The following is a 14,928-nucleotide window of genomic DNA, read 5'->3' as shown; positions in this document are numbered from 1 at the left end:
TCAAATGAAAAATGGTCAAATGTGAGATTAGCCTACAAGTAAATTGAGTGCACATCCGGTACTAAAGAGGCGATGTGGTGATACCATTTCAAATGTATAGTAGTGGAGAATGGCTACCAGCAGATAGAAGATGAGGACAATATACAATGATCAGCCACTTATGATATCTGAAACTCTTGTCAATATAATGGAATGAGATGATACATATTCTACAGGGATCTGTACTACTGGGAGGATCTACTGACAACAGAGAAAAAGCATCCTATACCTTGCTTGGCAGTGGACAATTCATCAAGCACATCTTCTTTTTTGGCTAGTTCTGCAAGGAGGAATTGGCGATCACTGTCATTACAAGTAAGGGCTTCTCGTAAATCCTTTCGCAACTTCTGTTCATACTTGATCCTGTCCCTCAACTCTCGTCGCAGCCATTTCATCTTAGTCTTGATGTCAGCTGTGGTGGCTGTAGGACCATTAGGTGCTCCCTTTACAGCATTCACCGTCTGACACTTCTCCATGGATCCTGTAGCTACTAGTTCCATTAGTGTATCAACTTCTGATACCATATCATACACCAGGCCCTACAACAGTATATACATATACAGAGATAATGTACAGCTGGTTATCGTACACCAGGCCCTACAACAGTATATATATACAGAGATAATGTACAGCTGGTTATCATACACCAGGCCCTACAACAGTATATATATACAGTGATAATGTAGAGCTGGTTATCATACACCAGGCCCTACAACAGTATATATATATACAGAGATAATGTAGAGCTGGTTATCATACACCAGGCCCTACAACAGTATATATATACAGTGATAATGTAGAGCTAATTATCATACACCAGACCCTACAACAGTATATATATACAGTGATAATGTAGAGCTGGTTATCATACACCAGGCCCTACAACAGTATAAATATATAAAATGAGATAATGTACAGCTGTTTATCATACACCAGGCCCTACCACAGCATATATATTATTATAAACAGAGATAAGATACAACTGGTTATCATACACAAAACCCTATTATCATACACCAGGCCCTGATACAACAGTGATAATGTAGAGTTGGTTTTCATATACCAGGCCCTACAACAGTATCTATAACGGTAATGATGTAAAGTGGTTATCATACACCATACACCAGAGGTAGTTATCATACAGCAAGCCAAGGCCCTACAACAGTACATATTTGGTAGTTGCCAATACTAGGTCCAACAACAGTATATACAGTATTTTGAATATCAAGTACTTAGAAACTGATATTTAACAGTAAAGATTACAAATCTGTTCATATTCAGTAATTTACATATATTGATACTTACATCATGCTCTGTCCTTGACTTCTTCAACTCATTTTTAAGTGCAAATAGTTCATCTTCATATTTCTTAACCCTAGAGAATTAACAAAAGACATTGTTACTTTAATACAATATATTCAAAATAAAACATTCAAAATAAAATCAAAGTGAATTACTTGATTTGGAAACAAGATCGAATAAACATAGATAAGATTTACCAATATATACTATGGAGAATACCAATCCTGTATGATTTACCAATATATACTATGGAGAATACCAATCCTGTATGATTTACCAGTATACATTATGGAGAATACCAATCTTGTATGATTTACCAGTATACACTATGGAGAATACCAATCCTGTATGATTTACCTGTGTACACTCCTCAGAATACCAATCCTGTATGATTTACCAGTATACATTATGGAGAATACCAATCTTGTATGATTTACCAGTATACACTATGGAGAATACCAATCCTGTATGATTTACCTGTGTACACTCCTCAGAATACCAATCCTGTATGATTTACCAGTAAACACTATGGAGAATACCAATCCTGTATGATTTACCAATTTACACTATGGAGAATACCAATCTTGTATGATTTACCAGTATTTACTATGGAGAATACCAATCCTGTATGATTTACAAGTATACGCTATGGAGAATACCAATCCTGTATGATTTACCAGTATACACTATGGAGAATACCAATCTTGTATGATTTACCAGTATTTACTATGGAGAATACCAATCCTGTATGATTTACAAGTATACGCTATGGAGAATACCAATCCTGTATGATTTACCAGTATACACTATGGAGAATACCAATCTTGTATGATTTACCAGTATTTACTATGGAGAATACCAATCCTGTATGATTTACAAGTATACACTATGGAGAATATCAATCCTGTATGATTTACCAGTATACACTCCTCAGAATACCAAATCCAATATGATTTGATGCCTGTTGGTTACTTGACAGAAATGCATTTTTCCTTGTTCTTTCACTCAAATCCTGCATGCTGATATCCTGCTTTATTTTGAGTTACACGTACATACTATGACCACTACAATAATAACTAATGATTACTTACCTTGACATATCACTCTCCGCCATCTGAGTCTGAAACAAACAAGTAATCTATATATTTCTCAAACAAACATTACTGTTTAACATCAAACACATGAAGTTTTCAAGAATCACTTATAAAATCATGGATGACACTGTCACAATTAAAGGCTATACCTTAATGTCAGGACATTTCTTTCCATAAAGGATAAGAAGAAAATATCAAAGTCTAATCCACAGGTATGATTTTGATCACTAATTGATACAAAGATATTTATAAATTAGAGATCATGAACATTATATAGATATCTGTAGCTGTATAATTATCATTTGTCGTAGTTACAAAAGACAAAATTCTGCTAGGTGCTGCTTTATGGTGGACAGAATTGTGCAAGTTTTATACAAGAAATGTTTACACAGATATACACCATAGTTACAGTGCTAAAAAACATCCCCCTAAAAATTAAACATATCCAAATGTTGAACTACCAAAACCTGAGGTTTCTAAACATCTGTGATATATAGTTACGTTACAGTGTACTGGACAAGACAGGCTAGTACTAATTTATCACTTTTGTCACAGTCTATACTATCAGCCTATAACGACAGACCTCCATCTAATTATTGTCACAGTCTACACTATTAGCCTCCTAACTCTTCTCAAAATCTACATGATCAGCCTATGGCGAAAGCACTCTACCAAACTCTTCTCAAAGTCTACACTATCAACTCCAAGTGACAGATCTGATCTCCTGACTCTTGTAACAGTCCACACTATAAGTGCCCAGTGACAGATCTCCTTACTCTTGTCACAGTCTACACTACCAGCCCCAGTGACAGATCTCCTTACTCTAGTCACAGTCCACACTCTCAGCCCCCAGTGACAGATCTCCCTACTCTTGTCACAGTCCACACTACCAGCCCCCTGTGATAGATCTCCTTACTCTTGTCACAGTCCACACTATCAGCCCTCAGTGACAGATCTCCTTACTCTTGTCACAGTCCACACTATCAGCCCCCAGTGACAGATATCCTTACTCTTGTCACAGTCGACACTATCAGCCCCCAGTGACAGATCTCCTTACTCTTGTCACAGTCCACACTATCAGCCCCCAGTGACAGATATCCTTACTCTTGTCACAGTCCACACTATCAGTCCCGAGTGACAGATCTTCCTACTCTTGTCACAGTCCACACTATCAGTCCCCAGTGACAGATATCCCTCCTCTTGTCACAGTCCACACTATCAGTCCCGAATGACAGATCTCCTTACTCTACACTATCACTCTCTATTGGCCACACATCTAACTACAAATTTCTCCCAGTGATAAATATAGATACTTTTCTTATATACCTCAATGTGTAGTAGAGTTTGTACATCTTTCACTGATCACATGGACTGGGTGTAAACTAATATCAGGAAACTTTAAAGCACAAATCCGTGATTTCTCAGCTCACTGGCAGTAACCACTACACAAACTTTTTTACAGCTTAGTTTCCAGAATAACATTTAGACGAAAAATAATAAAATTGGAGAAACATTAATCCTATAATTCTTTTGGTCTTAGAAGCCTTTGAAAAATTTACCATTAAAACTGAGTTCTGACTGTTTTAAACTAAAATCAGTGTTTTGATGAAAAAAAAAGGAAAAAAGTTGAAAATTGAAAAAAGAATAAAAAGAAAAAAAAAATCAGTAGAGTAAAATAAACCCTTGACCTCTAATGATTTTAGATGCTTAATAGATGGGGTTTAAATGTATACTTAAATTTAATTAAATTATTTAGGGTCGAACACTGACACTGACTGGTAACTAGTGAGATATAAAAATAGGCCACACAGTACACTAATCATTCTACAGACAGCAAAACTACATGTAGAAATCACTTATAAAACATACTCCCATGGGTTTTATCATATATATCTGTACTATGTTTCTGAAGACACAGACCTTTTTATATCAAAGTATTAATCAAAACAATAACTTAGATGCACTGATAACAAAATAAAAGGTGATAAATTATTTTCTACATCAGATGATCACTGATCATGCTGTGTTTGTAATTAACATATCTATCTACATCAGATGATCATTAATAGTAATGTATTTGTGATAAATGTATTTATCTAAGTCAGATGATCATTGATTGTATTTTATTTGTGATAAATGTATTTATCTAAGTCAGATGATCATTGATTGTATTTTATTTGTGATAAATGTATTTATCTAAGTCAGATGATCATTGATTGTATTTTATTTGTGATAAATGTATTTATCTAAGTCAGATGATCATTGATTGTATTTTATTTGTGATAAATGTATTTATCTAAGTCAGATGATCATTGATTGTATTTTATTTGTGATAAATGTATTTATCTAAGTCAGATGATCATTGATTGTATTTCATTTGTGATAAATGTATTTATCTTAATCAGATGATCATTGATTGTATTTCATTTGTGATAAATGTATTTATCTTAATCAGATGATCATTAATAATGATCTATTTGTGATAAATGTATTTATCTTAATCAGATAATCATTGATAATATTTTATTTGTAATTAATTTATTTATCTTAATCAGATGATCATTGATTGTATTTTATTTGTAATTAATTTATTTATCTTAATCAGATGATCATTGATTGTATTTTATTTGTGATAAATGTATTTATCTTAATCAGATGATCATTAATAATGATCTATTTGTGATAAATGTATTTATCTTAATCAGATAATCATTGATAATATTTTATTTGTAATTAATTTATTTATCTTAATCAGATGATCATTGATTGTATTTTATTTGTAATTAATTTATTTATCTTAATCAGATGATCATTGATTGTATTTTATTTGTGATAAATGTATTTATCTTAATCAGATGATCATTAATAATGATCTATTTGTGATAAATGTATTTATCTTAATCAGATAATCATTGATAATATTTTATTTGTAATTAATGTATTTATCTAAGTCAGATGATCATTGATTGTATTTTATTTGTGATTAATGTATTTATTTAAGTCAGATGATCACACATATTGCTGTTTTTGTAATTGAAATATTTATCTACAATAGATGATCACTGATCATTCTGTATTTGAACCTAAATTTTTAATATATATGTCTCATATTCTAGGAACTGCAAAGGGATTCTATTTGATTGTGGTATGAAACAAAGGAAATTATTCCTATTATTTAAAGTAGGTTCATATAAGTCTCATCCTTTATTTTACTACCTCTGAAAACCTTATCACATCAGTACCTCAGTGCCCTGTATACACCGTTGTATTTATATATTAGTCTGACTGTTCAGTACAGATCAGATGAATTCTAATTATCTCAGCACACAATAATCACACTACATCTAGTTTTCCATTTCTGTTCTCTTTTTTTTGAGGCAAGTAAACTAGGATATTTGCAATCCATATAACTGCTGTGCTACACAGTACTACCACAAATGAATGTGTCCAGTCTATGACAGAAATGTGATATTACGGAAGAGAAAGTCACAGAACCAACACTACCAAGCCACCACACAAAATTAGCTGTCTAACAAACACATACAACAGGGCCAAAGTGTTTCAAACTCAGCTGTTTCATCAAACGTGAACATGCAGCTTTACGCTTCCCGCTGACCTTGGCAGCAAACTACAAGTTACAGGACATAATGTTAAGTACCAGATTTTTCTGTCCACAACCTTCCAACCATACTCTACATTTCTTGACTGAGGACAATGAAATCTGACATTGCTGAAGGTTGTGGAGTCCAAGGGTAAATAATCATATAAGACAAAGGATTATAGAACATCTTAAGTAGCTCACACTGACTCAAGGGAATGTTTAGTATTTAAATTTACAACATATTTACACACAGACAATTGTCTACTGAGTAGCTCACACTGATTCAACATAATATTTAGTATTTAAAATTTACAACATATTTACACAGAGAGAATTGAATTGTCAAATGAGTAACTCGCACTGACTCAACAGAACATATTTGCGCACAGAGAATAGTTAAGTAAGATATTCCCCTAGACCATACACTTATATCCACCTAACATTCAATAAGTTTGTATATGCATTCAAATAGTGTCCAAATCTCTACAATATGAAAACAAACACTGTATATTACTAGTTTACATTTGCTCTGTTTTGTATGGTTTTGTAACCAAAGGAAGAAAGAGAAAGATAACACAATACATTTGATCAGTAATGACAATGTAACTTTGGAAGAGAACATTTCATTTAAAACTTTTCGAAAAGAAAAGATTGACATTCTCCATGAACTATTATCAATGAAGGCTATTTTATTTAAAAGAGTTGCACAACTGAAAGTCATGTTTGTTGTAACTAAAACCAGTCAATTGTTGGAGGGTTAATTATGTCATGTTTGTGGCATCAAAACTGACAGAAGAATTAGGAAGGTATGACAATGTAATGTGTCATTTTTGTGCTACCAGAACTGACAGCAAAGCTACAAAGGTATGACAATGCAATGCAATGTTTGTGGTATAAAAACTAATGAGGATTCTGGTGATTAACAATTTAAAGATATATGGATCAAAGTTTAAAGTAGTGATAGAGAGAATCACGAACACCAGGAGGAATTCCACAGAACATATCAAACTTAAAGTTTACAGTAGTGATAAAGAGAATCACAAACAACAGGAGGAATTTCACAGAACATATCAAACTTAAAGTTTACAGTAGTGATAAAGAGAATCACAAACAACAGGAGGAATTTCACAGACTACATCTAACCTTAAAATCTAAAGTAGTGATAAAGAGAATCACAAACACCAGGAGGAATTTCACAGACCATATCTACCTTAAAGTTTAAAGTAGTGATAAAGAGAATCACAAACACCTGATAGAATTTCACAAGACTATATCTAACCTTAATGTTTAAAGTAGTGATAAAAAGAATCACAAACACCTGATAGAATTTCACAGACTATATCTAACCTTAATGTTTAAAGTAGTGATAAAGAGAATCACAAACACCTGATAGAATTTCACAGACTATATCTAACCTTAATGTTTAAAGTAGTGATAAAGAGAATCACTAACACCTGATAGAATTTCACAGACCATATCTACCTTAAAGTTTAAAGAAGTGATAAAGAGAATCACTAACACCTGATAGAATTACACAGACTAATTTTTAACCTTAATGTTTAAAGTAGTGATAAAGAGAATCACTAACACCTGATAGAATTTCACAGACTATATCTAACCTTAATGTTTAAAGAAGTGATAAAGAGAATCACTAACACCTGATAGAATTACACAGACTATATCTAACCTTAATGTTTAAAGTAGTGATAAAGAGAATCACTAACACCTAATAGAATTTCACAGACTATATCTAACCTTAATGTTTAAAGAAGTGATTAAGAGAATCACAAACACCTGATAGAATTTCACAGACTATATCTAACCTTAATGTTTAAAGTAGTGATAAAGAGAATCACAAACACCAGGAGGAATTTCACAGACCATATCTACCTTAAAGTTTAAAGAAGTGATAAAGAGAATCACTAACACCTGATAGAATTACACAGACTATTTTTTAACCTTAATGTTTAAAGTAGTGATAAAGAGAATCACTAACACCTGATAGAATTTCACAGACTATATCTAACCTTAATGTTTAAAGAAGTGATAAAGAGAATCACAAACACCTGATAGAATTACACAGACTATATCTAACCTTAATGTTTAAAGTAGTGATAAAGAGAATCACTAACACCTAATAGAATTTCACAGACTATATCTAACCTTAATGTTTAAAGAAGTGATAAAGAGAATCACAAACACCTGATAGAATTTCACAGACCTTATCTAACCTAAATGTTTAACTTGCATACCTGGGTCTGAAATTCTTGATGAGCATGCTCCAACCTCCGTAAAATGTTGGTGTTTTCCTCTTCCAACCTATAAACACAGTTATGTATGAAAATAACAAGAAGAATTACATGTAAAATAATAAACCAGGAAATATCAATAAGGTATGAATGTCCTCACTCCTTTTCTTATCAGTAATATAAACCAAATCTCTGAGAGGTTCTCAAGATGTGACAATGATCTGAAACAAGATGCTACAGGATGGATGGGTAACACTAAATGTCCCCATATGAAATGGTACAGATGTAATTAACTAGAGCAATACAAATGTTAAGAGATTTACCTCAAAGTTTTTATTGACGTAAAACATTCAAATTAGGAAAAAGGATGGAGACAAGCTGCTAGCTATGTGTTGGAAGTTACCTTTCTACTTCATGGGTGAGTCTCTCTGCCTCCTGACGAAGTTTCTCTTCATTACGTTTGGAGATTTTGGATGAGGACTTCTCTTCCCCTAGTTCCATCTAAGTACATACAGAGAACTTGAGTAGTAATTTAGTTTTTAAGGAGTCATATACATTTTTTTTGACTCACTACTACATAATAGTCAGTTTCTTGAACAATATTTCAATTGTACATGGAATAATTCCTCTTAATGCCTGAAATTTCAAAACTGTCCATATTTATATCCTCATTTACTACTCTATCAGTATAACATTTCTCCTCGTGTAATATACACTGGTGTACAGGTCTCATTAATCACAAACCTTCAGGGCTTGTATAGTTGCCTCATATTCTGCATGTCCTCTCTTCATCTTTCGCTGAATGTCTTGCATCACATGAGCTTCTCGTACCTGGTCAAACATAAAATACATCTCCTTGACATCAGCGACATTACGTGTACCTCTACAGTATAATGTTCTTACACTGACATCACTGACATTAAGTGTACCTCTACAGTATAATGTTCTTATACTGACATCAGTGACACTAAGTGTACCTCTACAGTACAATGTTCTTAGCTTCACATCACTGACATATTATGTGTACCTCTACAGTATAATGTTCTTATACTGACATCACTGACACTAAGTGTACCTCTACAGTATAATGTTCTTATACTGACATCAGTGACACTAAGTGTACCTCTACAGTACAATGTTCTTATACTGACATCGGTGACACTAAGTGTACCTCTACAGTATAATGTTCTTATACTGACATCACTGACACTAAGTGTACCTCTAGAGTATAATGTTCTTATACTGACATCAGTGACACTAAGTGTACCTCTACAGTATAATGTTCTTATACTGACATCAGTGACACTAAGTGTACCTCTACAGTATAATGTTCTTATACTGACATCAGTGACACTAAGTGTACCTCTACAGTATAATGTTCTTATACTGACATCAGTGACACTAAGTGTACCTCTACAGTATAATGTTCGTACACTGACATCACTGACACTAAGTGTACCTCTACAGTATAATGTTCTTATACTGACATCAGTGACACTAAGTGTAGTTCTACAGTACAATGTTCTTATACTGACATCAGTGACACTAAGTGTACCTCTACAGTACAATGTTCTTATACTGACATCACTGACACTAAGTGTACCTCTACAGTAAAATGTTCTTATACTGACATCACTGACATTATGTGTACCTCTACAGTACAATGTTCTTAGCTTGACATCACTGACACTAAGTGTACCTCTACAGTACAATGTTCTTAGCTTGACATCACTGACATTATGTGTACCTCTACAGTATAATGTTCTTATACTGACATCAGTGACACTAAGTGTACCTCTACAGTACATTGTTCTTACACTGACATCACTGACATTATGTGTACCTCTACAGTATAATGTTCTTATACTGACATCAGTGACACTAAGTGTACCTCTACAGTATAATGTTCTTATACTGACATCAGTGACACTAAGTGTACCTCTACAGTATAATGTTCTTATACTGACATCAGTGACACTAAGTGTACCTCTACAGTATAATGTTCGTACACTGACATCACTGACACTAAGTGTACCTCTACAGTATAATGTTCTTATACTGACATCAGTGACACTAAGTGTACCTCTACAGTACAATGTTCTTATACTGACATCAGTGACACTAAGTGTACCTCTACAGTACAATGTTCTTATACTGACATCACTGACACTAAGTGTACCTCTACAGTAAAATGTTCTTATACTGACATCACTGACATTATGTGTACCTCTACAGTACAATGTTCTTACACTGACATCACTGACATTATGTGTACCTCTACAGTATAATGTTCTTATACTGACATCAGTGACACTAAGTGTACCTCTACAGTATAATGTTCTTACACTGACATCACTGACATTAAGTGTACCTCTACAGTATAATGTTCTTATACTGACATCAGTGACACTAAGTGTACCTCTACAGTACAATGTTCTTACACTGACATCACTGACATTATGTGTACCTCTACAGTACAATGTTCTTACACTGACATCACTGACATTATGTGTACCTCTACAGTACATAATCTTTCTTACCTTGACCTCATTAAGTTCTTGTTTGATATTTTCTACAGTATTGTGGTGTGATTCTCGTTCCTGAAATGTAACAAACGTCAAATGAATGATGGTTTTCTACAGCGTAACATTAAAAATGTTATTGTGATAAATTGATGGTTTTAACAACAAATCATTTGCAAAAACATTTGATACTCATAAAGGAATATAATAGTCAGATTGAGATAAAGTCTCAATTTACAGTTATATAGTGTAGTATAAAATATAGGTAGCTTACCTCTGCTAGTTGTCTCTGGTAGATCTTCACTTCCTCTCGTGCAGCTTTCTCTCGATGTTGTAGTTCAACAAAGTTGTGTCGCAGGTCCTAGAAGGAAATATTAACAGTAAACAGACAGGGACACTGCTTCTCTTACAGCTGAAAATTGGACATTTTCCATGAAGACATTCAGGCAAGAGCACTAACATATTCTTGGAACCAAATATATCAAACGACTGCAGACTTTCAAAAACAAGAATCAACATTTAATTTGATATAACCTTTAAGTAATATTAGTTTATCACCAGCAGTCTTTTTAACATGGAACTGTCAGATTATATTTCCTGTAGTTGGTAAACACTACATCCACAAGTAATGTACCAATAGGCAGTTTGAGAAAGCCGAAGGGTGGAATGGACCTTGTCTGCCTTATTGCTTTGTTACAATACTTACATGGATTTTGCCATTGGCCAGGGACAACTGTGAGGCAAACTCTGCCTTGACTGAGCTTAATTCTTTAAGTTCTTGCTGAAAGCAGAAAAACACATAAGATAGACATCAAAAGTCTTAAACAGTATCAAGAAATTGAAGAATTCTTACCAAAATAGTAAAGGCAATATAATGTGTTTACAATGATGCATGTTGTGTGTCCACTGTTCCAGTTGAGGTACATGATATCATTTCCTTCTGATCTATAAATCTGTTTATCTCCCTGTATATTGTCCATTGTTTCCTCTCCAGGGTCACATGTATCTCTTTGTTATTGTTGGTCAATCAGTATGTGTATATTCAGCCAACAACAAGCTGATAAAAAACATTGTAACTACAGCTGATGTGATCAACAGCCCACCTGAGACAAAATCTACAAAACAACTACAATGTTCCAACAAAGTTGTCTGCTGTAGAGAAGAAACAGTGTTTATGATGATGTTGCAAAGATACCCTTTATCCACTTGTAGTTGATTACCCTGGTGTAAACATCCATCCATTATAACAAGATATATATGAAGTTGTCTCCCTTTATATAATAGCTGATGTCTATCCACTTGTAGTTGATTACCCTGGTATAAACATACATCTACAGTTATATCCCCTTGTGCACAAGCTGATCGCCTCTACCCACCTGTGGTTGATTACCTGGTATATACTTGTAGTTGTCTCCCCTTATGTACAAGCTGATAAACCTTTATTCACTTGTAGTTGATTACCCTGGTATAGACACAGATCTATAGTTATCTCTCCTTGTATACCAGCTGATAAACCTCTATCCACCTGAAGTTGATTACCCTAGTATCGTACAATATGTAGTTATCTCCCCTTGTGTAGAAGCTGATTAAGCTATACCCACCTGTAGTTGATTGGCTTGGTCCTGAGAGAGAAGATGTGCTGCCTCTACAGATGAAAGTTTTTCCTCTAGCCTGTTTTTCTCCTCAGATAGAGTTGTTGACCGTGTCTGGACAGTGTTAAGTTCATTCTCCATCTGCAATGTACAGATCACTGTTCTCTCAGAAATGTGACACATTTATTTGTTAAATGAATATAACATGGCTGTCAACAGACTTATCCTATCTAAAGCAAGAGAGTCATTGAGTTCATGGTTCAGGTCAATATACTAGACTTACCCTATCACAAACACTACGAGAATCTCGAAGCTCACGGTCCAGATCCATGCGAACAGACTTGAGTTCATTAATCTCCACATCTTTCAGACGAATCTGTTCATCCTGGGCTGCTCTCACCGCCTATTATATAAAGTCTATCATTTAAACAACTGACTGGTGAATGTAAACACAACACACAACTAACATCAATTCATTATTTCTGAAACACTTTTTTTTGTATTTTTCTGTATTGGTTACCAGAAATAAGTTACTGACCAGGGCATCTCCCAGCTCCCTTTTAAGGTTGTCCATCTGTACTCCTTGGTGGTGTAATTGGTGTCTCATTCCCTCCAGTTCCTTTACCAGCTGTTCGTTCCTTTGCATCAATGTGTTGCCTCCATGTTTGTGACGGTCCACCTCTCTCTCAAGCTGCTTTGTCTTCATCTTCCACCTGTGAACAGATCATGTTGAAGTCAATCATCGTAAGGACAGTGAATATATACGGACAATTTTGATACAGGAACTCTGGTGACACAATGACGATGTAAAGTTAGATAACCTACTGTCTGACAGTTTCCTGTGCACGTCCCTTAAACTCATCCCTCTTCCTCTCTGCTTCTGACAAAGAGCCCTGAGTACTCCGTAGCTCAGTGGCGGTTTTCTCAAGCTCTTTGCTGCACTCCTTGAGACGTCCCATAGTGTCCTCATACTGGGCCATCAGCTGACCTTTGTGGCGATCTGCCTCCTCAAACTTATCTGATGTCTCCTTCAGCTGAGTGATAAGTTTGGCAGTCTGTTTCTCTCTGTTCTCTAGGTCTCTTGTCAGTGTCTATAATGTAGACCATAACACTTTGTAATATCATAAATCTTATTAGAGAAATGGATAAGCGAAATTCTACATTTACCTAATGGAAGAAACCAGACGAGTGAAATTGCACCTCTACCTAACAGGCAAGATGGATGTTTGGAACACTACCTCTATCTGAACTGTCTGATAGCTTGGCTATATGTTCAAACAATTGAGATACAAATAAATCCCACTTCTATATGCTCAGACAGTTAAGATACAGGTAAATCCTACCTCTATATGATCAGACAGTTGAGCGTCAGGTAAATCCTACATCTATATGGTCAGACAGTTGAGATTTACGTAAATCCTACATCTATATGTGTTTAAACAATTGAGCTATAGGTACACCCTACCTCTACATATTCAGACAGTTGAGAAACAGGTAAATCCTATATCTATATGATCAGACAGTTGATATACAGGTTAATCCTACATCTATATATTTAGACAGTTGAGCTTTACGTGAATTCTACAGCTATATGATCAGACAGTTAATATAAACATTTTATAGGTAAATCCTACATCTATATACGTTTAGACAATAGAGCGACAGGTACACCCTACCTCTATATGATCAGACAATTGGGCTCGTTGTCGTTCACTTCGGTCAATCCCTCTGCGTAACTCATCCATCTCACTATGAGCACCCATGGACCTGGCTAACTGACTACGAAGGTCCACCACTTCCTTTTCCAGGGACCTCCGCACACGGTCTCTTTCTTCATCCACTGAAGTATTAGACATAAATATCAGACAAAAGGTAATGTTAATTTGTTAAATTACCTTGTAGAGAATAACTTTCAGCTCTGAATCATAATTTATCAAGTATATTACAAATATAAACTCAGAACTTATGTAGCTAATTAAAAATATGACAAAATCATTCATCTTTAACTTTGGACTAAAAGAATTGCAATATGAATTCCTTACGATAGATACTAAAGTTTCAAAATCAAGAATTGAACAAAATAAGGTAATCAAAAAGTATCAGCCTGCCACACTTACAGGATTGTTTTTTGCGGCGTTCTCGGACTTCCTCCTCATAGCGACTCTCCTCTAAGTGGTTCTTCATTCGGGTACGTTCCTGCTCCATACGATTCAGCTGTGCACGAAGGTCACCAACCTGTTGCTCTAGTGCTGCTTTTCCTCCGGCAGTCTGGTCCAACTTTCGTTTAACAGCATCTAATTCTGATTCAATCTGCATAAAAGTATACAAGTAGGCACATACTGTAAAACAGCTAATACACACACAAAATCTCAAAGCATGAAACACTGTTATCTTTTCCACAAACAATAAAGGAATTGGAAATTCAAAAATTTTACTTTTGCTTATAGAGATTGTAAAAGTATTATCAGAAGAAGCTCGTATTACTATACTGCGTCATGACTGGGGTATGAGTCATTCCAACTTACACAA

General features: G+C 34.6%; 1 protein-coding gene across 1 annotated transcript in view; it reads right to left on the bottom strand.

Moving 5' to 3' along the window:
* The window catches only part of LOC132558961 (centrosomal protein of 128 kDa-like), a 32,970-nt gene that overhangs the window by 4,211 nt on the left and 13,831 nt on the right, over positions 1 to 14,928 (bottom strand). The window contains exons 8-22 of the mRNA XM_060223587.1: positions 14,517 to 14,709; positions 14,076 to 14,239; positions 13,225 to 13,490; positions 12,938 to 13,112; positions 12,683 to 12,802; positions 12,409 to 12,540; positions 11,514 to 11,588; positions 11,082 to 11,168; positions 10,826 to 10,885; positions 9,030 to 9,116; positions 8,689 to 8,786; positions 8,289 to 8,355; positions 2,433 to 2,461; positions 1,345 to 1,414; positions 269 to 578 (exon numbers count right to left, since the gene is read on the bottom strand). Of these exons, the coding sequence (XP_060079570.1) occupies positions 269 to 578; positions 1,345 to 1,414; positions 2,433 to 2,461; positions 8,289 to 8,355; positions 8,689 to 8,786; positions 9,030 to 9,116; positions 10,826 to 10,885; positions 11,082 to 11,168; positions 11,514 to 11,588; positions 12,409 to 12,540; positions 12,683 to 12,802; positions 12,938 to 13,112; positions 13,225 to 13,490; positions 14,076 to 14,239; positions 14,517 to 14,709 (1,933 nt within the window). The remainder of the gene's footprint in view (positions 1 to 268; positions 579 to 1,344; positions 1,415 to 2,432; positions 2,462 to 8,288; positions 8,356 to 8,688; positions 8,787 to 9,029; positions 9,117 to 10,825; positions 10,886 to 11,081; positions 11,169 to 11,513; positions 11,589 to 12,408; positions 12,541 to 12,682; positions 12,803 to 12,937; positions 13,113 to 13,224; positions 13,491 to 14,075; positions 14,240 to 14,516; positions 14,710 to 14,928) is intronic.

The sequence above is a fragment of the Ylistrum balloti genome, unplaced genomic scaffold (genome assembly GCF_031769215.1).
Source record: "Ylistrum balloti isolate Yb309-2 unplaced genomic scaffold, AGI_CSIRO_Ybal_v1 Utg370840, whole genome shotgun sequence".
NCBI lineage: Eukaryota > Metazoa > Mollusca > Bivalvia > Pectinida > Pectinidae > Ylistrum > Ylistrum balloti.
This window is presented reverse-complemented; position numbering and strand designations above follow the sequence as displayed.